The 24,058-nt window shown below is 48.4% G+C and overlaps 1 protein-coding gene across 1 annotated transcript in view; it reads right to left on the bottom strand.

The window, feature by feature from the left end:
* The window catches only part of LOC135896651 (trithorax group protein osa-like), a 238,164-nt gene that overhangs the window by 72,591 nt on the left and 141,515 nt on the right, over window positions 1–24,058 (bottom strand). The window contains exons 5-6 of the mRNA XM_065425128.2: window positions 5,759–6,139; window positions 3,180–3,403 (exon numbers count right to left, since the gene is read on the bottom strand). Of these exons, the coding sequence (XP_065281200.2) occupies window positions 3,180–3,403; window positions 5,759–6,139 (605 nt within the window). The remainder of the gene's footprint in view (window positions 1–3,179; window positions 3,404–5,758; window positions 6,140–24,058) is intronic.

Consider the following 24,058-nt stretch of genomic DNA (forward strand, 5'->3'; position numbering starts at 1 on the left):
TTATATGGTAGAGGTTCATTACCTCTTGAAAACTGTTCTGCATAACACTCGTGCTTCTTCACACGTCTATCATGATCCGTCAAATACGGGATAAGTTGGGTGCTGCAGATAAATGGTTCCTGCAGAGCCTAAAGCTACAGCATCAATAGGTAGCTAAATTTTCATTCTTGATGTTTGGTCCAGTTCTCTGAAACATACACATGGAACTGAAACTGTTCAATCTGAGTACCAATATTAAATGTGTTATTTTGGGGCTTCAATGATTTGCTGAAGTTGATGGAAAGTGAAGGACTGTATAGAAAAAATGGCTGTAACGTCAACTATCATCTTCTGCGAATAACCTTTCAGATACTGCAGTAAATATAATCTAAAACACACGAAAAGTTTTTATAGAACGAAGTACAGCCACACTGAATCACACTAGCATCGTTATCATATGTCACTGGTGTGGCAGTTAAACACAATGTGGAAACTACCATGGGTCGTACAATGCTCCGAAGGATACATAGCAATAGTGCAACTATGCTTAATGGCATTTGAACTGTTTCTTGCAATTTACAACTTCTAGCCATGCACTTATTCATTTATGACTTGGATGGTCGTGAAGCCTAAGCGCTTTTCTACCTAGCAATACTGCAAGCTTGTCTGCTGACACTAGCTGCACGAAAGAGCAACAGTAGCTTGTGCTCCAGCAGAACTTGAGGGCGGATTACAAGCTCTTGCCACACCATAGATGAGAAATATGAGCATACTCCCAAGCTTCAATATCTTAGCTGGTGTAAAGCTGCAATACAGGTACTGCACTCTCTTAATTGCTCTGCTTACAGCTGTCAAACTATACCTCTGGTGCTATGCACATTTTGGGGATGGCAAGAAGTTCCACGAGACAAGGTATCAACCACACAGGCATTTAAAACATTGAGTTAAGGGTGTTTAAGACTGACTAAACACAATTTGCCACTTGGCTTGGATCTCGATTCCTTTCCCCTCTAGTGTCATTGACTGAAGAGCCACAACAGGAGTAGAGTAGCAGTGCTTTGTTGTCCTGCCTGTTTGCTAATAGCAAGAAACTACGCTCTAACACTGTAGCATAATCAAAAAACAAAAGCTCAAGTTTACTGAGCAAGCTTGATCAACCAGCTCTCCAGTAGTCTGGGCCCCACGTCAGAGGGTATCGTCGTATGGTGTCATGACTACAAAAGTGCATGTAGTCTACTAGAGGCTGCAGTTTCAGTAAAAGGTAGGGGTAACACCTAATTAAAGGTAAGCCTTTGCTTTTGACAATGATCGGCCAAATTTAATCACGATTTCCCACTTCTCCGCCGGTGCAGAAATTCCATCGTCCTTTTAAGATTGACCACATTACAAAAACGTACGTACGTACGTACAGTCCTATACACTGCGGCTGGTCGCGTCGCAATCCCGTGTTTCTCTAGTTTTAACGCCCGCGCAATACGTATGTAGTACGCAACAATCGGTTTGCTCTGGCGCAGTTAGAAGACGATCGTCGTCGTGCTCTTTGCGTATCACAAACGCGTCACCCACACGCACACACACAACTCGATTGAGCAACACGCGCTGTTCCACCTTGCATCGCTTCGTTCGTGGTCGTGCTGTTTGCGTGAACAAACGCGTCACACACGCAACTCCATTGCTCTGCGTACACCAAACGCCAAAACGCGATGTTCCACCTTCGTTCGTGGTCGTGCTATTTTGCGCATACACATTCGTCACACACGCAACTCAATTGCTCTTTGCACACACCAAGCACGTCACACACACACAGCTTCGATTGCCGTAAAACCCGCTGTTCCACCTTGTATCGCTTCGTTCGTGGTCGTGCTGCTTGCGTGCACGCGCAATGTCCGCTCACCCTGTTGCTCCGGCGAGTTGGCACAAACCCTGCGCTATGATATATTTCTGTGGGCCCCGCGCGCGCGCGCATGATGAGTAGGGCGTTTCAGGAGCTAGGCGCGTTTTAGAGCGCAGCTCTTTGGCGTCCGTTCCTGGGTTTCGCGTCGTCGTCGTCGTCGGCGTTGTTGTCGTCGGCATCGTAACCAGCTCGCCGACGAATCTGCTGCTCCGCCGCCGCGCATGCGCGCTGTCGGCTCTCCGGGCGAGGGAGGATGATGGAAGGGAGGAGGAGAGCTTGTGGAGGAGGGCTGGCTACACAAATGGCTCTTTGGCGTCCGTTCCTGGGTTTCGCGTCGTCGTCGGCGTCGTCGTCGGCGTTGTCGTCGGCCTCGTAACCAGCTCGCCGACGAATCTGCTCCGCCGCCGCGCATGCGCGCTGTCGGCTCTCCGGGCGAGGGAGGATGATGGAAGGGAGGAGGAGAGACTGTGGAGGAGGGCTGGCTACACAAATGGCTCTTTGGCGTCCGTTCCTGGGTTTCGCGTCGTCGTCGGCGTTATCGTCGGCCTCGTAACCAGCTCCACCCCCCTTTCATCCCCCCAGCGCTAGCAGCGACCGACTGGTACCGCTTTCGTGAGTCCGCTACCGCACTCACGAAAGACGTCGTGCACTTCCTGCAACTCGCATTAACCGTCCATCGATCCACACCGATGTTAGTAGTGGGGGACTTTAATGTTGACATAAAGACAAACAGCAATTTCCTAACACTTATGCGGGAGAACATCCCGTTCCTCTCGTTCGTAACGCGTCCCACGGCTGTGACAACCTCGCGAGGCACTTGTATAGATCTCGTCTTTGAGAATCAAGCATTGGTGTACCAAGTCGAACATATATCAGTCTGTTTCTCCGACCACAAAGCTTCCTTCATGACTGTCAAGAACTGTTAGTGGAGTCTTTGTTAAAGGAATACGTGTGAAAAATAAAAAAAAAATTCTGTGATAGCGCATACATGTTGCTCGATTTCTTTGCCTCAATCTATCGAAAAGGTGAAACAGCTTATTTGCTGCGCTCAAATTTCGCATTAGGAAGTAACGTAATCGTCGGTAATTTTTTTACACGACAACTAGGGACCTGGGCTCCCCTAGGGCGAAAAGGTACCTAGATATATAGTTCCCGTTGGTGCCCCGGGGCGGCGCTAAAGTCGACCGGCTGCACAGGCGAGCGAATGTAAATACGGCGCCCAGCGACATGACGACACGCCAGCGGGGAAATGCCCTCAGTCGCGGCCGACCGTCACGACGCCACCTCGGCGCTCGAGATGCCTCACCTGCCACGGGAATGGTCCACGAAGGGATGAGGGCCTCTTCGATGGGAGGCCGCATTGCGCGTATTGCCAAGACGACGGAGTGAAAGGCTTGCCGGCTGTGATCACTGGAGGTGCTTCCGGTTCAGGCAACTGGGGTACATCCACGGGGTAACCTCCGGGCACGACAGGCGCAGCTGGTGCGGCACCACTGACGGATGGCTTTTCTACAGAGTAGCCTGGACCCCCTGGGTTGATGAGACGATGAGGCAGCGCTAAAGGACTTAACATATACATTGGGTGCAAGCTATATTTATTTATACTGTTACGGAGCGTATATCTGTAAATTATCTGCAAGTTAATGAACAGTATGAATTTCGCATAAAGGTCTGTCTTGCACGACTCAACTTGGTGAATCTTATGATTCAGCATATCTAATTTATGGCGGTGGACGAAATGGCTGCCTATTTCTTGACATGACGAAGACACTTGGCACTGTCTCTGATTCCCTTCTCCCGTACAAGCAAAGGCAAATAAGTTTCTATAAATAAAGTACTTCGATTGAAAATTATCTATCACAGCGTATTCAATGTGGGCTACTAAATGATGAAACATCTAGTCTAGCTAACGTTATATGATGGGCTCCAGAATGGTCTGTACTCGTGCGCTCTTTTTTGCTTTTGATTTACATTTATGACATTTCCTTGAATCTCAGGTCAACGGTGTACCCGCTTGCATACGACTGTGTTGCCTATAGGGAAGTAGTCGTGTGTGCGATGTGGATCAGCAGCACTACGACATGCAAAGAATGTACACATGTTGTATAGATTGGAATATGCATACCAACACTAAAAAACGTCCGTGAACGTCTTTTTTGCTGTCAAAAAGAAACAATTATTGGTTATTATTTTGTAAATATTGAACTACTAACAAAAACCGAAATGTATAAACACCCGGGATTGCTACGTTATCCTAATGGTACATGGAATGTACATGTAGATGAATTCGTAGCGAAAGTTGGCAGGGCGCTAGCCTTCCATTCAGCGGAACCACGAAATTTCCCAGTTTCCTTTAAAAACACCGCTCAATTTTCATGCACTTTGCCTTTTTTCGAACACACTTGTCTCAACTGGGATTCATCGGAAGTCACTTCGATTGAGCGTTTCAAAAAGTTGCAAGACAAAGCGCTTAGGTTTGTCTTGAGCTGATATGGAAGAGAGCAAGGCGTTACTGCAATGAAGAATGCGATTGCTGGGAGCTTCTTTCGCTGCAACGGCATAAATTCAGATTAAGACAGTTCTTTCTAAGTGTGCGTGTATATTGCTAAAATTAGAACAGGAAAAAGAAAAGCGCTTTACGACATCGCTGGCCCTGTAACGTAAAACTATTCCAATCTTTTTATTTCAAACTCCTGAATTCAATTCACGTAACCGCTGACGCAAGCATCGGGCGGTGGTCCGCAGCGTTGTCTGAACAGCCCAATCAAGCGTCCTCATCATTTATAGGCCACTTTTGTTTGCTTTCAAAATGAATTACATTGCCTACTTTGAACGGTGTTTCTTATCTAATTGTTTGACAAGAGGCAACGAGAACGTTCAAGTGGAGAGGGTTTGGATGGGTCCGAGCCAGCGCAATGAAAATAAATAACCGGATGTGGAGAGCGGTACCGGCGTCTGCCATTGGCCCACCTCCTATTACATAGCTAGCAGTGGCTGGTCAAAAATCGCGGCGCCGTGCAACGGAAGGTTAAGAATGCCGTTAAAATGGATTCTCAGCAAAGAGTTGGCAGAGTGATGTGGTAATAGTGCCGAAAGGGCTCGATAACGCTATACTGCAACGCAAAACTTTTTTATTATAGCCTAATAAATCCATCCTCTCCGGCACTTGCGAGTAGCCAGTGCCTGAGTGATCGGCGGACAGCCATCTTCTATTCCTTTCGGAAGGGGACAGCCTCCGGCTATTCATAAAAAATTCAGTTTTATTCGGCGCATAAGTGCGTTTTTGACGCGTAGACGTTAGTTTGACGCCGTGAGTTTTAGAAATTTTGTGATGTCGCGTGACAGAAAGGCCAAGTGGCGCAGCCTGTAACATTGTAACCAATAGAAGAGGGGTAATGGCGAAAAGGTTTCAAGTAAGAAATAATTTATTTTATTCGGTCTAATCATGCCTCCTCAGTGTGTACACGTCATATGAGGTTTCCTATCGCGGTTTTCGTGACGTCGTGTGACGGACAGGCGAGGTGGGTGTAGCCCGAACATTTTTTGACCAATCGTGGAGGGCTGATTGCAAAATTGGAATATAAAAGTTTGGAATAGTTTTACGTTATAGTGCCCCAAACGACGTCTCATATTATAATGACAACACGCTAAAAATTAACTAATACCGGTCTACGACAGTTCCGTTCGTGAATTCATTTTTCTTATGGGTATTGCCTATGTAATGGCTTGTCTAAAGAACAAGTGTGCAATTATTACCAAGCCGGGTTTTGTAAAAAGCTGTAACCCCCTGCTATAATACCTTCTGACAATGAATAAAGGAAGAGGGCCCCTTCAAGGGAAGGCCGCATTGTGCGTATTGCCAAGAGGACGAAGTAAAAGGCTTGCCAGCTGCGATAACTGGCGGTGCTTCCAGTTCGGCAGAAGGCAGCTGAGGCGGTGGTATATCCACGGGGTAGCCTCCGGGCACGACAGGCGCAGCTGGTTGCTCGACATTTAGAGGAACCGCGGATGGCTTGTCTAGGGTGTAGTCCGGACCCCCTGGAGGTGGTAAGTCGACGGGACCATAAGGCAGCACAGGTGGGAGTTGTTTATCCCCCGGATAGGCAGGGCCATCGGTTTTCTGAGATGAGAGGACAGGGTAGCTGGGTGCAGCAGGCAGCAAAGGCTTCAATATGGTGTCGTCTACCGGTGGTGATTTTCCATTTGTCGGTGGTGTCGGATACGGTGAGCCGCCAGGCAGGAACTTTTCAGGCCCAGAGGATGGCCCTGAAATCGACGTAAAAGATGAGCGTTCTTTTGTGAGCGAGCTTGATATAAATAATAAATACATACGTTGACCCTGATGGCTGTCTCACTTCGTTATCAATGGAATATTTATGTTCGGCGCTTCTGCCAATTATGTTTAGCAAGGAGTCAACCACGCGCCTTGAAAATATTCACCGTGTTAAATTGCTTTAGTTCTAAGCGCTTAAACTCAAGAGCCCATTCAACCTTGAATATGTCAGCACCAACTGCTCCACACACAACTGTACTTATCAAGGCTTTGGCAAAACGTGCATTTACAAGTAGATCAGCAGATGTCAGTGTAATTGTAAGTGAATTAAGCGGTCAATAAAGAAGGGAAATCGAGTCAGTTGGAACCTTTACATTACCAGCGCCCAGGGACCGACATACGCGGAAAGAAAAAAAAAATGATTGGACAAGTTCTGTCCTCAGGTTAGCACTGTTGATCTACATCTGGTAATTAATATTGTGCCCCATTCGATTCGAGTAATACCGGCTCTAATTAAGGATTGGACCCCTTGAGGCTTTCCATAGCAGCGGTAATGATTTTCGAACCATAGACAGAGCAATGAAATGCAGAGAGGATGCAATGGTCGCTCGGCGTTGGCTATCCTAAACTTGGGGAAAGAGAGATTGGAAAGGCGAAATCGAGGAAAAGAAATATCGGGAACGAGGGCGTGGACTAAACAAGACGAAAGTTGAAAAAAGACTACTGGGCGCTTTGTCAACCACAGTGACACGACAGCGCCGTGTCACTCTGGCGTCTCAGTGGTGATGAACGTGCGCACCAGAGGAATTAGCGGAGACTGTATTCTCCAGGTTGTGCAGTGACAATCGCAGTAGCTGCTAGACAATACGTGTCCGAAGCAGTTCGGCTTCACTAGACAGTTCAGTTTAGCGAGCTGGAACTTTCGTAACTTGAGCTCGCTGAATTCCGCTCTGCCGGACCAAGCATGCAGCCCACGAGAAGAAGAGCACTGTGACTGAAATGGCGCAAATGCTCACTCTTACTTTCCACAAGTAGACTTCAGGATTTCGGCCAAGGGCAATCAATAAAGTAATTTGAACGAATAGACTTCAGGATGATGGGTGCAATTTAGTATTTATCTCCGTTAATAAATGTTGCAAATGCAGGAACGATCGTGATCACACACAAGACTTATAAATCTGTAGGCATTCCTGTCTGCAACTGACCGTCGATTGATACAACCGTCGGAAAGCGTGCAAATACTACAAGTAATTCACAATTTCTTTAGACAACACTCAAGCCATTTTGGCAAAGGAACGCCAGTTGCTGCCTTCTTGAGTGCTCAAGGGAACTACTTCTTGACCTGATTGGTAAGAGACGTAGCTGCCGCAAATCAGACACACGCACACGGATTCCCAGGTGACGTTATGCATGTATATTTTTTCTTTCCATCTCTACGGGAAGAATCCATTGGGATACTCTCAAGACAGCTTAAGAAACCGGGCTACCTGCATCTAAAAGGCAAGCCATAAGGAAGCTGCGCGGAAACGACGATATTGTGGTTCTGCCTGCCCATAAAGGGAACGCAACTGTGCTACTTGATAGAGGCGACTACGACCAAAAGATGTACATCCTGTTGGAAGACAAGGGAACTTACGCTCCATTGCCTTAGGACCCCACAAGTAGGGTACAAAGGAAACTGCAAGAACTTCTCGCCAGCCTTTTCAAATACGTACCTTCGGACAAAGATAAATTCTATGACCACCTGCTCTGCACCAACGGCTCAGCCCCCGCCATTTACGGTATACCCAAGGTCCACAAGGTCGGCGTCCCCTTGCGACCTATGGTGGACTTTACCTGGTCTCCGCTGCAGAACCTATCAGGGCATTTGCACAGAGTACTGAGCCCCTTAGCTGGCAAATATTGAACACACATGGCGGATTCCTCGGACTTTGTTCAAAAGCTCCACAATTTGCAATTGGGTGTTGAGGACGTTATGGTGTCGTTCGACGTCGTAGCCTTGTTCCTTGTGGGCCTGTCGATCTGGCCGTCAGCACATGCGAAGAAGTTTCAGAAAACGACCATCCTCTCGGCGAACACACGCCCTTTGACGTTGAGGACATCTGCACGTTGCTGACATTTTGCCTCAGCAACACATATTTTTCCTACAGCTCCAGGATATACAAGCAGACAGACGGCACCTCTATGGGCGCGTCCATAACCGTAAATACCGCTAACCTGGTCAAGGTGGCCGTCGAAGGCAGAGCTCTCGCCTGTTTTCAACCAAGACCCAATGTGTTCTAGCGCTACGCGGACGAGTGTTTTTGCGTCTTACGAAGATAAGACGTCCATAGCGTTCTACATGAGCTCAACGCAGTGCACCCAAAGCTGCCGTTTACTGTGGAAATCGGAAAGGACGACTGCCTGCCGTTCCTTGACGTCCTTGTCCTTCGAAAAGGTCGCGAGCTGTCCTTCACCGTATACCGCAAGCCTACGAACACAGGCCGGTACCTTGACTTCAATTTTAATCATATCGTGGCTCACAAGAAATCGGTTGCTTCGTCACTGTTGACGCGTGCCAGGCGGATCTGCGCGGAGAAAGAGCGCCTTCAATCTGAGCTCAAGATGTTACGGCGGGAACTTTCCAAAAATGGCTACCCCGATCATTTTGTTGCAAGAACTGAAAAGAAACTTTTGCAGCCAGTGACAGCTAATCCGAAAATTTTTTCCGCCAGCGCAGGCATTCCGTATGTTCGCGGGATAAGTGAAGCTTTGTCCCGCGTGTTTGCGAAGTACAACTTGCGCATTGGACATGTGCCAAACTCCAAGCTACGGAACGTGCTTGAGAACTTTAAGGACCGCCTACCAGATATCAACATCCATGGGGTTGTCTACCGGATTCCTTGGGGCAGTTGCAGCCAGGCCTGTATATCGCGCCTGGAGGAAAGTCAACCGCTTTATCAGTGCAATGGAGAAGCTGGCGACGGGTGGCAACACTGGCGACCAACTTCGGCTCAAGCATTCGCCTTTGCAGTTTCGCAGCGCACCTATAGAGACTCGCCACGGCAGTTGTGCTGGTACCACTGTAGCTTTCGCGAACAAGCAAGCTGCTGCACTCAGCCCTGTTTGTGGACGGGAAGCGCACCGGCCAGTCACTAACGGCTGCGTGCGACCTCAGCCATCGCGCAAGCCGCCTGTTCTTCGTAGTTGACCGCATCGCTGGCACCAACTCCTCGTCGACACCGGAGCCGAGTTGTCTGTCGTTCCCGCCACGGTCGCAGATCGCCAACGCGGCAAGCTTGCCCTTATGAAAATGGATTTCTTTAGAACTCCTAATGAGTTCCTATGGAGTCAGAAGGGGCTCTATAGGAACTCGCGATCTATACAGTCATGTGCATAGAATCTCTATGGGAAGTCTGAATAAGCCTGTCTGCAGAAACAGGTCATTCCACACAGAATAGATGCGCAATAGAGGGTGTATTCGCGTCATATGTACTGAATTCTATAAAGTAATTTTTATAAAATGTCTTTAAAACTTCTGAGACGACCTGTCTATAGAATGGCTCTTCATTCGCCCTCTATAAATGTTCTATAAAGGATATACTGATATCATATATGCTAAATTCTATAAAATGTCGGTAGAATGTTTTTTACGCTTGTAATGCGGCTTCTCTATTGACTGACTCTCCGTCCCCCCTCCATAAGCGGTCTATAGAGGGGTTATTGTCAACATGTGTACAACATTGTATAGAAGACTGTTTATGGAACGTTTTCAGAACTTCTAAAGCAGCCTGTCTATAGAATGGCTCTACATCCGCCTTCCATAAACTTTCTATAGAGGCAGTATTGACATATTATGTACCAAATTCTATGAAAAAATATTTATAGAATGTTTTCAGGACTTCTAATGCGGCCTGTCTATAGACTAGCTGGCTCTCTATTCCCTTTCTAAAATGTGCCATCATATGACATATGTACTGAATTCTATAAAGGAACGTTTATAGGACATATAAAGAAGCTAAAGTGCGGCCTCTCTAAGAACGGCTCTACATTTGCACTCTATAAACATTCGACAGAAGGTGTTGAATACTGTTGAATAGTATCTCAGTCTGTTTCTAACTTGGGAAGGCAACAGTGCACCCATGGGAAAGTTTGTACACGGAACAAATTATATGAAAACGTGATGTACATTACTTCAGAGCGAACTGGACAATTGCATTTGCCGTTAACGTGGTGCGAGGCCGCCCTCGCACCACGTTAACGGCAAATATGTGCTGTGTCTCAGTGCGGTGGGCCCACAGCTAGCACTGAGAGTGTACTGATACATTGACACATCATAGTAAGATTCACGCACTGTAAGTCGTCTAGATATCTTGTTTCTTAGTTCGATGTACAGTACTGCATCACTAAGCTCTTGCAAAATTACTACTCACGCACTTTTCTAGGAATAAAAAGCCTGATTATTTCAACCCCATTTCAGAGGTTTTTTACTATCAAGCAATAGCATCGTAAAGAGACACTCATTGACGCAGGCGAACATGACACTAATCCAAATTAGAAAAACCAAATTAATATAATGGAAGCGTGCATTGTGGTTTCTATCGCATATGGAGATAAATCACAAATATAACCAAGAAACACTAAGCAAAACTGCGCGTTAGCAGCCGCTTCATAAGTATTTGCTGGAATGCAGTGACTGCAGCATTGCAACACATCAAACGCCGCCGCACATTTCTGGCACACACCAGTCAGAGGCGACAAATGCACGCTGCAGAAATGTTTTTTTTTTTTCGAGGAGTCTTCGGGGGTCACACAATGCACAGAGAAGGTACGGACGACATAAGCGCGATCCGCGCACGATAAGCACACCGTCACGAAATCAAGATAGGGAACACATAAGCGTAACCTGCGCCTCACGGGTAAAATTAAAGATCATCGTGTGTTTGTGGCTTCCTGTGCGACGGAAACAGTTAAAGAGCGCACGGAAGCATCACACACTGCACACGTGTACCTCCGAGGTTGTGTCTACAATTTCTGGACTACATTTAAACTACAGCAGGAAGTTACTTCAATGAGAAACGAAGTGACGGCGCAGGTAGTGCAGGTAACAGCTGCGCATAGCGTCATTTAGGGGTTTAAGGCCAGTGACCGAAGTTGAAATCGTTAAAATCACACCCCAGCGACAGCTTTCTCAGGGTAAAATGTTCAGATCATGAAGGCCATGCTTTTTCAGACTGCATGCGGCATAAGCGATTCAAAAGCAAGAATACTGCACGTAATTTATTTCTGCCCGAAACTATAGCATACAACATGAGCATGTCAGTATTTCTTCCTGCCTTGCCACATATGTATGTAGTTCGGCCCAATATGGCACAAAACCTGCTGTAGTTCTAATTATTGTAGGGATCACGGAGGCCACAACGGCCGCACAATTATACAGACGGCGCTGGCGGCGCCGGTATTATCGTATTCTACGCGGCTGGTAGAATATGAAAATACGGCGTGTTGTTATTGCTCCGTTTTCAATCGGTAGTGCTTGCTGCTTCGATGTGTTTGTTTGATGGTGTTATTAGGTTTGCTGTAATATTGCCTTGCTTAGTAACTCAGGGCACCAATCACAATGCATGACCACTGATCTGGGGAGGCAAAGCAGAAGGGTGGGTCTAAAAATTAATCTGCGGAAAACTAAAGTCATGTTTAACAGTCTCGGAAGGGAACAGCAGTTTACGATAGGTAGCGAGGCACTGGAAGTGGTAAGGGAATACATCTACTTAGGGCAGGTAGCGACCGCTGGTCCAGATGACGAGACTGAAATAATCAGAATAAGAATGGGATGGGGTGCATTTGGCAGGCATTCTCAGATCATGAACAGCAGGTTGCCATTATCCCTCCAGCGAAAAGTGTAAACCAGCTGTGTCTTACCAGTACTCATGTACGGGGCAGAAACCTGGAGGCTTACGAAAAGGGTACTACTTAAATTGAGGACGACGCAACGAGCTATGGAAAGAAGAATGATGGATGTAACGTTAAGGGATAAGAAAAGAGAAGATTGAATGAGGGAACAAACGTGAGTTAATGGCATCTTAGTTGAAATAAAGAGGAAGAAATGGGCATGGACAGGACATGTAATGAGGAAGGAAGATAACCGATGGTCATTAAGGGTTACGGACTGGATTCCAAGGGAAGGGAAGCGTAGGAGGGGGCGGCGAAAAGTTAGGTGGGTGGATGAGATTAAGACGTTCGCAGGGACAACGTGGCCACAATTAGCACAGGACCGGGGGAGTTCGAGAAGTATGGGAGAGGCCTTTGCACAGCAGTGGGCGTCAGCAGGCTGATGATGTAATGAAATGAGACGTAGTTCGCGAGCACGAAAGTGCCAGAAGATGGCTTGCGTCTCGCTGTAAACACGCATTATGCCTGGCGCGCCAGCTAAATGTAGACCAACGATTGTTATGCCGTGGAGTGTGTTCCCTTTGTCTCGCTGGTTGTCGTGTAAAGTTTGGCGGACGTCGCAAAGAAGTAATGCGTATTATCAGCGTGCCTCAGCTCGTCCACTACGCAGCGGCTTCTATGCTGCAAGTAACATGCTGGACGCATCACTGGAAACTTGGAGAGCGCCCTTCGACCTCGTCGTACTGTTGAAACCGTAAGCAACTGTGCTCGCCAACTACACGTGCGTTCATGCGTGTTGTGTCTGCTTTTCGTGTGTGTATAGAGTGCCTTGCGAACGTAGGAAGTGGAACACCCACGACAACAGTGAAACCTGTGCTGATACTTGCTGCACGCTGGTTTTCAGAATTGTGTGTGCAACTCTATTGCCACAGTGTGGAATTGATAATCGTGATAGGCGTTTCCTTCCGCTGAGAAAGGTTTCGGAAATCGTGTTCCCCTTGTGCAGCTGTGCGTGAGCTACCGCTTGTCTGCTAAAGTTGCATATTAACGACCCGTCTACCTTTCACCGATTATTTCTTCAATGACGTTTGCTCGCTTATAAATGCTTCGACGTTGCACACAATCTCTGCTTACGAAGTTTTTGGTTAACGAACGGTTCTAGGCAAGAAATGTAAGCCCATCGCAGCTTGCTACTTAGTACAGCTTTATTTTCCTGACAAGATGTGTTGAGATAACTTCGACTTAACTAAACATGACAGGGGAAAGTTGCTTAAACTAAGTAATGGAACAACACCGTTTCGGACATGGAGTGCTCACCCGTGCTCACGTTTCAGGTCTCCCTTCTTCTGGCGTTGCCTGCTGCCCTGTGCGCAACTGGCCCGTTTATCTGGAAACAGCCACTGGACCGCGTCATGAATCGCACGCAACTGCCAGCGTTGGATGGTACTCACTTCATCTGCTGGCAACCGGGATCTTCAAAGCCAACTGCTTCGACAGACAGCATAGGCTGCACCGTATTTAAACGACCATCCGCATCCGCCGCGCCCCAGCGCGGCGGACACCGTTTCGGACATGGAGTTCTTATCCATGCTCACGTTTCAGGTTGGTTACTTGAACCGCTGTTCTTGTCTGAAAAGTAGCAACCGGTGTCTTTTTGCGGTGTCGTGCCCCAGTGAGCTACTGTCATTACTGAAGCGTGGCAAAAACTTGTTTTCTTTATGCATATGTCGGTTGCGCCTACTTCTATCCCGTGATATAGAATCAAACCCCGGGCCGGGATGTGCTGGATAACGTTCTCGCAACCTTGCAACGTATTGAATCCGGCCAGGGTGAGATTCGTAATGACCTGCGAGCACTAAAAAATTGGCAGGCGTCAGTTGATGTCGAGCTAAAGCAGTTGTCGACTAGGCTCCGGGCTGTAGAAGTCGATATTGTTTCAATGAAAAGTTCGGTCAACGATACATCGCCCGAATCACTGAATATAGCTAAAGGCATTTCCACACAGCTAAAAACAATACAATCGCGCTGTAAGTAGACAGAAAATAGACTTCGCCGCAGCAACTTGCTATTCTTTGGAATCGCAGATGACAAAAGCGAATCATGGTCATCATCAGAATGAAAAATCATTGACATATGTAGCCAACACCTTGGTATCACTATCGATCGAGCTCAAGTAGACCGCGCACATCGCCTCGGTCAATACAACGATGAGAAGAACAGACCGGTCATAGTCAAGTTCGCCTTTTTGAAGGATAAGCGGCGCGTAATAGAAAAAGGCCACAAGTTCAAGAACACAAATTTTGCTGTTCGTGAGGATTTTTCTTTGCAAGCTGATTGACTTCGCAAAAACCAAAAACGCGCAATTTAAGCTAACCCTCGATAAACTAAGAATCGATAACAATGATACGATACAGCGTCCGCCGCTGTAATCCCCCTACCCCGATAGCAAAGACCTAGGCTGGGAACACGTGCCTTTAAGAAAAACACCCAATCCTATACAGGAGCCTACCGTGCCCTCGCACCTATCCATATCATTAACTAACATTCGTAGCATTCTTCCTAAATGCAAGGAAGTTTCGTCATACTTAGACGACTGCGAATGTGATGTGTTGGCACTTACGGAAACTTGGCTCAGCTCTGAAAATACGGATGGCGAAGTCCTACCCGATTCTAATGTTTTTACACTATCTATCGCAGAGATAGGGACGACAGACCTATCTACACGCGCTGCTTACGTCATATTTTAAAGCCATATAAACATTGTATCGCACCTCCTTGATCTCATTGTGAACAAGGCTCCCGTTAGGCGAGCCGAAACGTCTTACATTCATTCAGTGGTCGGTGTCCTTCCTTTTACGCTTCTTCATTATGCCTCCCGACCATGGACGGGGTTCCGTCGAAACCTCGACTTCCTTAACCTTCGCCGGGCGTGCGGCCAACCAGTCATCACCGAGATTCGCCAGTACATTTAAGTGACAAGCACAGCTTTTGCATTAAAAAGTCTTCTTAACTTCAACCTGACCTGCAAGTCCCGAGGACTTATTCCACGCTCGCTACGTCTCAACAGGCCTGTACGTTCAAGTTTTGGTTTCAGCGTGGTTGCCAAGGCTGAAAAACTTCTTTTACAAGCCAGGATCTTGGAGTGCAGACAGTCCGTGAGGAACCTAGAAAATGAAGCTTTCTTCGCGCGCCGTCGCCTTGAGCACCTGGTTCCAGACGCGTTCGCAAGCATTCAACTACACGCAAATTTCAATGACAGGCTACAAACTGGTCATACAAAGGAGACTCACGAAAGAAAACTTGCTAGACTGTCGCCACCCGCTGATGCCTTGCGCAGAAACGTTGCCGTGTCCGCCGTGCACAATCTCTCGTCGCACAAGCCCAACTCGGCAGAACTCGCGGTCCTGAGCCTGGCTTTAAACTTCAACCTCGGACCGCAGAAGGATGCAAAAAGGTTGGTCTGTGCTGTAGAAAATGCTATCAGCCAAATTGAACCTTCAAAGAGAGAGGAGGCACGAACCCGCACTATAGGTACTCTCTCGCGGCTGCACGCACACCCTTGCGTCTCCCCGCTTTCAACGGAAGAAAGGAAGGTTATCAAAGACCTTCGCTCAAACTAAAAATCTCGTCATCTTGACAAGGGTAACGCCACAGTGCTACTCAACAGGACTGACTACCGTGACAAGATGCTGTCACTTCTTGCAGACGAAGCAATTTGCATTCGTCTGAAGAAGGATCCTACGCTGAAGGTACAGAGGGAGTTGCAGAAGCTTCTTACGGATGTGTTCCGTTTTATAGATCCAAGGCACAATGGGTTGTACTTCTATCTTCTGTGCACTAACGGTTCGGCGCCGGCGCTCTAGGGTTCGCCAAAAATACATGAACCTAACGTGCCGATGGGAACAATCGTTGCTTTTACTCGCTGTCCGCTTCATAAACTGTCCAAATACCTTCATAAGGTTCTTTCCCCTCTCGTTGGTAGAGGCACCGCGCACGCTCGCCATTCTGAAGACTTCATAAGCAAGATTCTTCATTTTACTCCCGATGATCAAGGAGCGCTTGTCTCGTTCGACGTCGTGCCGCTTTTTACAAGCGTTCCCATTCGTCTCGCCGCGGAAACTTGCACCACCGCTCTGGACGATGACTCTACCCTACCATAAAGGACACCCATCGACGTTCCCGACTTGAAGAGGCTTCTCCTGTTCTGCCTGGAGAACACCTACTTTACTTTTGAGGGCACCTTCTACAGTCAAGTGCACGGGACACCGATGGGCGCGTACATTTCGGTGACTACTGCAAATTTACCTATGGAATGGCTTGAGCGTCGAACACTTGCCTCTTTCAACTCGCCACCCAGAGTCTTCCTACGTTATGCAGACGATCTGTTCTGCATAATTCAGCGAGAAGAAATTCCTTCATTTTTGTCGCATTTGAATAGTATTGAAGCGTCTATGCAATTCACAGTCGAAGACGAAAAAGACGGCGAGCTTCCTTTTCTGGACGTCCTCGTGAAACATGACCGGCGCAGTCTGGCATTTACCGTGTACATAAAGAGCACCCACGCAGGCAGGTATCTGCATTTTAATTCAGTGCACCCGATGAACCAGAAGAGATCGGTAGTAGCCTCTCTTGTCGGCAGAACCAAGCGTATCTGCACAACGCCACAAAGCCGGGCTGCTGACCTACAAGAGGTGCACCGTAATCTCTCGGCATGTGGTTACCCGAGGTCGTTTGTGAACTCGGTAGAACGCCATCTGTCTCAGCCCCTAAGGCCTAACTGTGTGCTCCCAAGAAAACGCGCCCCCATACCGTATGTGCCCGGTGTGAGCGAGGACTTAGCCCGCGTTCTACGCGGCTATGACGTCCAGGTAGCTCACGTACCATCCCAAACATTACGCCATCGGCTGGTAAACGTGAAAGACAAGCTTCCAAAGACAAAGTTTCCTGGCATCGTCCACGGGATTCCATGTGGAGAGTGCGACTGCGTATATATCGGCGAGACAGGCAATTTCGAAAGCGGTTGAAGCAGCATGTTAACGATGTGAAAAAGAAAAAAAAAGTCGCATCAGACGCCTTGGCAGAACATGCAGATGACTTGGGCCACACGATTGATAGAGACAACGCCAAGACACTAGAAAAAGAAAGAAATTTGACGTCAAGACACCACTTGGAATCCCTCCTAATCCAAATGACAGATAGCACCCTCAACCGGAACGACGGAACCCTCATCTACACGCGCTGCTTACGTCATATTTTAGAGCCATATAAACATTGGATTGCATGTCCTTGATTTCATTGTGAACGAGGCTGCCGTCAGGGGAGCCGAAACGTCTTTTCTTGTATTCATTCAGTGCTTCTTTTTACACTTTTTCAAAAGCCTACAGTACACTTAAATGTAGCATAACCCTTCTACTGTGATATAAATAATAGTTGCAAATTCAGGGCAGCTTGAAAACATAACACTGTGCACATGCCACATATGCCATCAGTACAAAGTGGCAGATCAACTAAGTAAACTGTGGGGCTCCGACTGGTACCAGAAGTTTCTGGCATTTCTGTGGCTTGTCTGGTTATCGTTTTCCTCTAGTTTGCCTATACAATGTGCATGCCAGTTCACTAGTTTTGTTTTATTCATCACTTGCATGTTGGTTGTACCCTATATGTAGAATAAACAGATCGGTGAAGCGACTTGTACTTCATGTTCTATGTGCCCACTCTGAGAAGAAAGCACAACGCTAACTTTCATTTCTCTATTCTTAACCATTGCAGCACCGAAAATGTTTTGAAAATTATTGTGGCAGCAGGAGGATCGGTGCACTTGCCCGCGTAATGTTTCCGCAGTGCCCCTAGTACGTAGCAACATTTGCTACAGTTTACGTGCGCAAAGTGTGTTCTCCACGCAAAATGTTGTGCAACAGGCCACACTTTCAGGTACCTCGTGCTGCTCTCCTTCTTTAATTACCAAAATATTACCCTCCCTAATTGCTTTATTTGAGAATAAGTCTTTAAATCAGCAAACTTTGTGGCGTTACAACTTCAGTGCAAACGTTTTCTGAACAGAACTGGAAGGTTGTGGGATCGTTCCCCTCCTGAGGCTAGTTGTTTCTACCCCCACTTTCATTTCCATTTATTTATTGTTTCTTTATTTCATTTATTAAGCACAAGTAATTTCCCGTGGGTTGTCATTCGTGCAGTGTTTGTTGGCTTCTTATTATATGACAGTTAACTGAACTCACGCATGATCTTTCTGCTTGAGGTAGACCACTTGTGTTGATTGCGTCTTTCTGGGCTTGAGAAAGGCGTTTGATACGGTACCGCATTCTTTATTCATAGAAAAAATCGTGTACTATTCATCCTCCGATAGTCTCTTGGGTCAGAGACTATCTTAGATTGCGACTACAGTTCACGTTTATAGACGTTCTTGAGTCACATTTTCTTGTGCCATTACCACCAGCCCGGATTCCGAATCTGCAAGATGCAGAATTTATCCTGCGAGCGCCCAAATTCTTCCTTGACTAGTCAAGATGCTGAGCCGTCAGGCAGCAGTGTCCTGCGGAGAAGCATCGGCGGGCAACATGTTCAAACGTGTCACCGTGTGCCAGACAGCCCGGCGCCGCACCTTCTTTTGCCTGGAGGTCACCGCGCGCGCGAACTTTGAACCGGGTGGCCAGCGCGGTTGCTGGTTGGACCTCTCGGACGACCGTCGAGTGCTGACTTTGTATTGGGCCGTTTGAGTGACAATGGTTCTCGGGCAGTTTAAAGCTGCGAGGCGGCCGCCTCGAAAACCGGATCCGCCGACCCACCGGGAGCACAGTGCCGCTCTCGACTGGGGTGAGATGTGTCACGCGTTTTCGCCGGACGTCGCCGTGCGGGAACAGTCGCGTTTGCTGTGAGATCTCGGCCCCAGTGCCGACCCGTTCATGTCCTTAATAATGACCTGTATATAGTGTATAAAGTTCCTTTTGTTATTCTCATCGACGCCTGGCTCAGAGTCTTCGCTACCAACGCTCTGTCACAAAACGGGTGACGAGCGCTACGGGACCACAAAGTCGTAATCGTGGTGCAGCGGTGCAAAGTCGTAACAGTGGTGGCAGCGGTGGGATGGCTGAAGGGCGAAGAGATTTACGACGACCGCGACAAAATCGTCGAATGCATCGCGTTGGAGCAGTTCTACCGTTGCATTGATGAGGATGTCAGGCTCTGGCTGCAAGATAGGCTAAAGGAGGTTAAGCTAAACAAGGCAGCAGAGTTAGCGGAAGAGTATTACACCCGCCGCAGCTTGCACAGCAAGGCAGTGCGCGTAGAAAAAGCAGATAGGAGAGATGGGTTTTCCGGGAAGTCCGACGAACGGAAGCAAATCACGCGTCGCGAGTTTCGGAAAGATGAGTCCCTTACCAAAGAAACTGTAAGGGAAGGACAGAATGCATCTCAGAATGCTAACGATGGTCCCAAGCAGCGAAACGATACGACGCGTTCTTTTGAAAAACGGAAGCCGTTAACTTGCTACAATTGCAAAAAGCAAGGGCACATCGCAGCGAGCTGCCCAGAGAAAATTGCTTTTGCAACAACACGGGAAACTAACAAAAACATACGACTATTGGAGCCATATATGCGGAAAATTAAGGTAAACGGCAAGAAGTGCCGAGCACTTCGGGACTCTGCAGCAACTATGGACGTTGTCCCCCCGTCTTTCGTCTCCTCGAATGATTTTAAGGGAGAGTGCGCTTGGATACGGCAAGTGGCCGAGGAGGAGAGTGTCTGTTTACCGATCGAAACGGTTATCATTGAAGGAGAGCTTGGGAAACTTAACACAGAAGCCGCTGTGTCTGCCGCCCTCCCAGAGCACTTTCCCTACCTCTTCTCAAATAGCTCGGAGCAGTTGCTGAAGGATCAGGGCAAATCATTCTTTGCCGACGTGTCGTACATGGCCCTCACGCGATCCAAAGCGCGCCAGCTGTCGAGGGAACTTGACTTTGAGTCGGTGAGCGAACAGCGGTGCGGCACACGGACTGATCAGGGTAACTTGAGTGGCGAGCAGGCACGGGAGAGGCAGAGCTCGGAGGCTGGCCTGGTCGAGCGTGTCCTGGAAGTGACTGGGAGTGACGCGTCCCGCGCTAGCCGCGATAAGGACACGACGCCGCAGTTAGGCGACGCAGGCTCCCTACTCGCTCCGGTTTCCGCCAGCTGGCAGGAGCTGGCTGCAGTTGAAAGAGAAACTCTGATTCGCGAGCAAAAGGAAGACTGTTCAATAGCCGATCTGATGAAGAGCTTCAAACTGGGAGTGAAAAAAAAAGGGTTTCATTTTACGAGGAATCTGGCTTATTGTACCGCCGCTACACAGATAAGCAGGGTCGCAAATATGAACAGCTTCTGATTCCTCGGAAATATCGCCGACAGTTACTAGAACTCGCGCACGAAAATGCGTGGGCAGGGCATCTTGGCTTGAAAAAGACCAATGCTAGAATGGCTCAGGAGTTTTATTGGCCGTATTGTTGGAAGGATGTCGAACAATTCGTGCGCTCTTGCGACACCTGCCAGAGAATCGGCAAATCCACTGACAAGTGGAAGGCACCGATGAAGTTGGTGCCAGTCATATCCGCACCTTTTCGGCGACTAGTAATCGATATTGTAGGCCCTCTTCCAGAATCAGCGAACGGTTGTAGGTATGTTCTGACCGCCCTGTGTGTCGCAAACAAGTTCCCCGAGGCAGTACCTCTTAAGGAGCTAAATTCCTTCCAGGTCGTGGACGCTCTGCTCTCAATGTTCGCACGCGTCGGGTTCCCTTCCGAGATTCAGTGCGACAATGGCAGCGTCTTTACCAGCTGCCTAACTTCTACTTTTTTAGAAAGATGCGGCATTAAAGTAGTGCACAGTTCCATCTATCACCCGCAATCTAACCCAGTAGAGCGGATGCACTCGGTGCTGAAGCGAATATTGAGAGCCCTGTGCTTTGAGCGTCACTGTGACTGGGAGGCCTGCATTCCCGCCGCTATGTTCGCCTTGAGATCGGCTCCCCATGAGAGCACCGGCTTTAGCCCCGCGGAGCTTGTATATGGCCGGAGCCTAAGAACTCCGTTGCGCATGCTGCGAGAGTCTTGGGAAGGCAGTGACGACGACCCAAATGTAGTCTCGTACGTCCTCGACCTCCTCCAGAGGCTCGGGAAAACCAAAGATATTGTAGAGAGCCACATGAAGGCGGTGAAGACCTTGTCAAAGGAATACTACGACAAGTCAGCAAAAAAACGCACCTTCGAAGAAGGTAGCCAAGTGATGTTGCTGCGACCGTCGAAAAAAAAACAAGCTCGAGGTTCATTGGGAGGGGCCCGCAAAGGTTGTAACTAAGCTTTCCGATACCAACTACGAAGTTAAATTAGGGAGACGGCCCAACAAAATTTACCAAAGCAACTTGATGGAACCCTACATTCAGCGTCGCGCGATTATAAGCATGACGATAAATGCTGACGATGAGGAAGGGGCCGAAATCCTGACGACGGCTGATATGAAAGGATGTGGTTTAGAGCTAATGGTGGAACAGCTGACGTTGGAAGCGCGTCTAAGTGCCGCCCAAAAGGAGGATTTAAAGGGAATCGTTTCAGAGTTTAGGGAGGTTTTTTCGAGCCGTCCCGGAAGAACAACGGTCCTAGAGCATGACATCGAGTTAACCTCTGATCAACCGATCCGCAGTAAACCATACCGTTGTTCGCCCATGAAGAAAAAAATCATGGCTGAGGAGATTCAGCGCATGCGTGACTTGGAGGTTATAGTACCAAGTGAGAGCCACTACACGTCGCCCTTGATACTAGTCCAGGCTCCAGGAAAAGATCCGAGGCCATGTGTCCATTATCGGCGTCTGAACGCGATAACCCGAGATCAGACATATCCGATACCGAACCTGGAAGAAAGAGTAGAGACAGTGTCGAAGGCAAATTATATATCTACCCTGGATCTCGTGCGAGGTTATTGGCAAGTACCCCTTACGGAACGGGCTAACCGCTATGCCGCCTTCGTTTCCCCGCTTGGAACATTCCGGCCACTCATGTTGAGCTTCGGCCTCAAAAACGCGCCGTATTGTTTCTTTAGCCTGATGGACAGAGTGCTTCATGGTTTAGGCGAGTTCGCATTGCCGTACCTCGATGATGTTGCCATATTTTCGGACACTTGGGAATCACATCTGGAGCACTTGCGAGTCGTGTTCAGCCGGTTGAAAGAGACAGGTCTTACTGTGAAACCAGCTAAATGTCACCTAGGTAGCGGTGAAGTGACTTATTTGGGCCATGTGGTGGGGCGCGGCCGGCGTAGACCGTCCGACATCAAAGTAGCTGCTATTTTGAACTATCCCCGGCCAACCACGAAGACGGATATACGGGCTTTTTTAGGTTTAGCTGGATATTACCAATACTATGTGAGAGACTACTCTGACCTTGCCAGCCCGCTAACCGATGCACTTCGGAAGTCGGAGCCCGTTAAGGTGACGTGGGACTCAAAGAAAGAAAATGCGTTCCAAATGCTGAAGCGAGCATTCAGCCATAAGCCGGTTTTGACGGCACCAGACTTTTCGAAAGGTTTCATCATTCAATGCGACGCGAGTGATCGCGGCATGGGAGCGGTACTATGCCAAGAAGATGCTAGTGGTCATGAACGACCGATTTTGTATTTAAGTCGCAAACTAAGTTGTAGAGAAGAGGCATACAGCACCTCTGAGAAAGAGTGCGCCTGCGTTGTGTGGGCCGTTCAGAAGCTGGCTTGTTATGTCTCCGGTTCTAAGTTTGTTGTGGAAACAGACCATTGCCCTCTAACTTGGTTAAGTAGCATGTCCTCTAAAAGCGGCCGTTTGCTGAGATGGAGCATGACCCTACAGCAGCACAGCCTCGTTGTCCGTTATAAGAAGGGAAGGTTGAACGCGAACGCTGATGCTCTAAGTCGTGCATTCTAGGCCTCGCTTCTTTCAGTGGCCTACTCGTTCCTACTCGTTACTTACCTTCTCTTACTTCGCGACGACCTGTCCTGTTCACAGGGAGATCGGGGTAAAAATGAATGGCCTCATTTGCTTCCTCAGTAGTATGTTTTCGGTCCAAGTGATTTCAAGGGGACCATTCTATTTGTCGTTATTACTGCTGATTATTCATTGTTCATGATATTTTGGTGTGTTGTTAATTTGAAAACTGGTTGTTTGAGCCTTTTGTACCAGATCGTACACCTGCCTCTTCTTGCAGCGGGAGCAAAAAGAGGGATAGCAATTTAGTTAGATTGATTTGGATTATGGCCTTGTCTGGTGTTTGACGGGAGACAGAGGGCACTTGTTCGTGTTGGGTGTTGCCTTTTGCCGGTCTGTTTTGCAAGCTGCAGAACGACCAACCGGGACCAGTGGCGAGAAGCAAGGGCTTAGGAACGACCGAGTGGAGCTGGTCGAGGTGCCTTGGTGACAACGCGGTGAGCAGAGCTCCTGTCCTGGCGAGTCGGACCTGGGCACGTGAAGTTACCTGGCGTCCCAACACTGGACGTGAACTTGGACGGGCCTGACGAACGTGCGCGCCTGGCATTCGAGCCGCGTGGAGGCAGCTCGTCTTCCCGGCGCCTTATCTGAGGGCGGGGATGCTGTTGTGCCATTACCACCAGCCCGGATTCCGAATCTGCAAGATGCAGAATTTATCCTGCGAGCGCCCAAATTCTCCCTTGACAAGTCAAGATGCTGAGCCGTCAGGCAGCAGTGTTCTGCGGAGAAGCATCGGCGGGCAACATGTTCAAACGTGTCACCGTGTGCCAGACAGCCCGGCGCCGCACCTCCTTTTGCCTGGAGGTCACCGCGGGCGCGAACTTTGAACCGGGTGGCCAGCGCGGTTGCTGGTTGGACCTCTCGGACGACCGTCGAGTGCTGACTTTGTATTGGGCCGTTTGAGTGACAATGGTTCTCGGGCAGTATAAAGCTGCAAGGCGGCCGCCTCGAAAACCGGATCCGCCGACCCACCGGGAGCACAGTGCCGCTCTCGACTGGGGTGAGATGTGTCACGCGTTTTCGCCGGACGTCGCCGTGCGGGAACAGT

This window comes from Dermacentor albipictus, chromosome 8, assembly GCF_038994185.2.
Source record: "Dermacentor albipictus isolate Rhodes 1998 colony chromosome 8, USDA_Dalb.pri_finalv2, whole genome shotgun sequence".
Taxonomy (NCBI): domain Eukaryota; kingdom Metazoa; phylum Arthropoda; class Arachnida; order Ixodida; family Ixodidae; genus Dermacentor; species Dermacentor albipictus.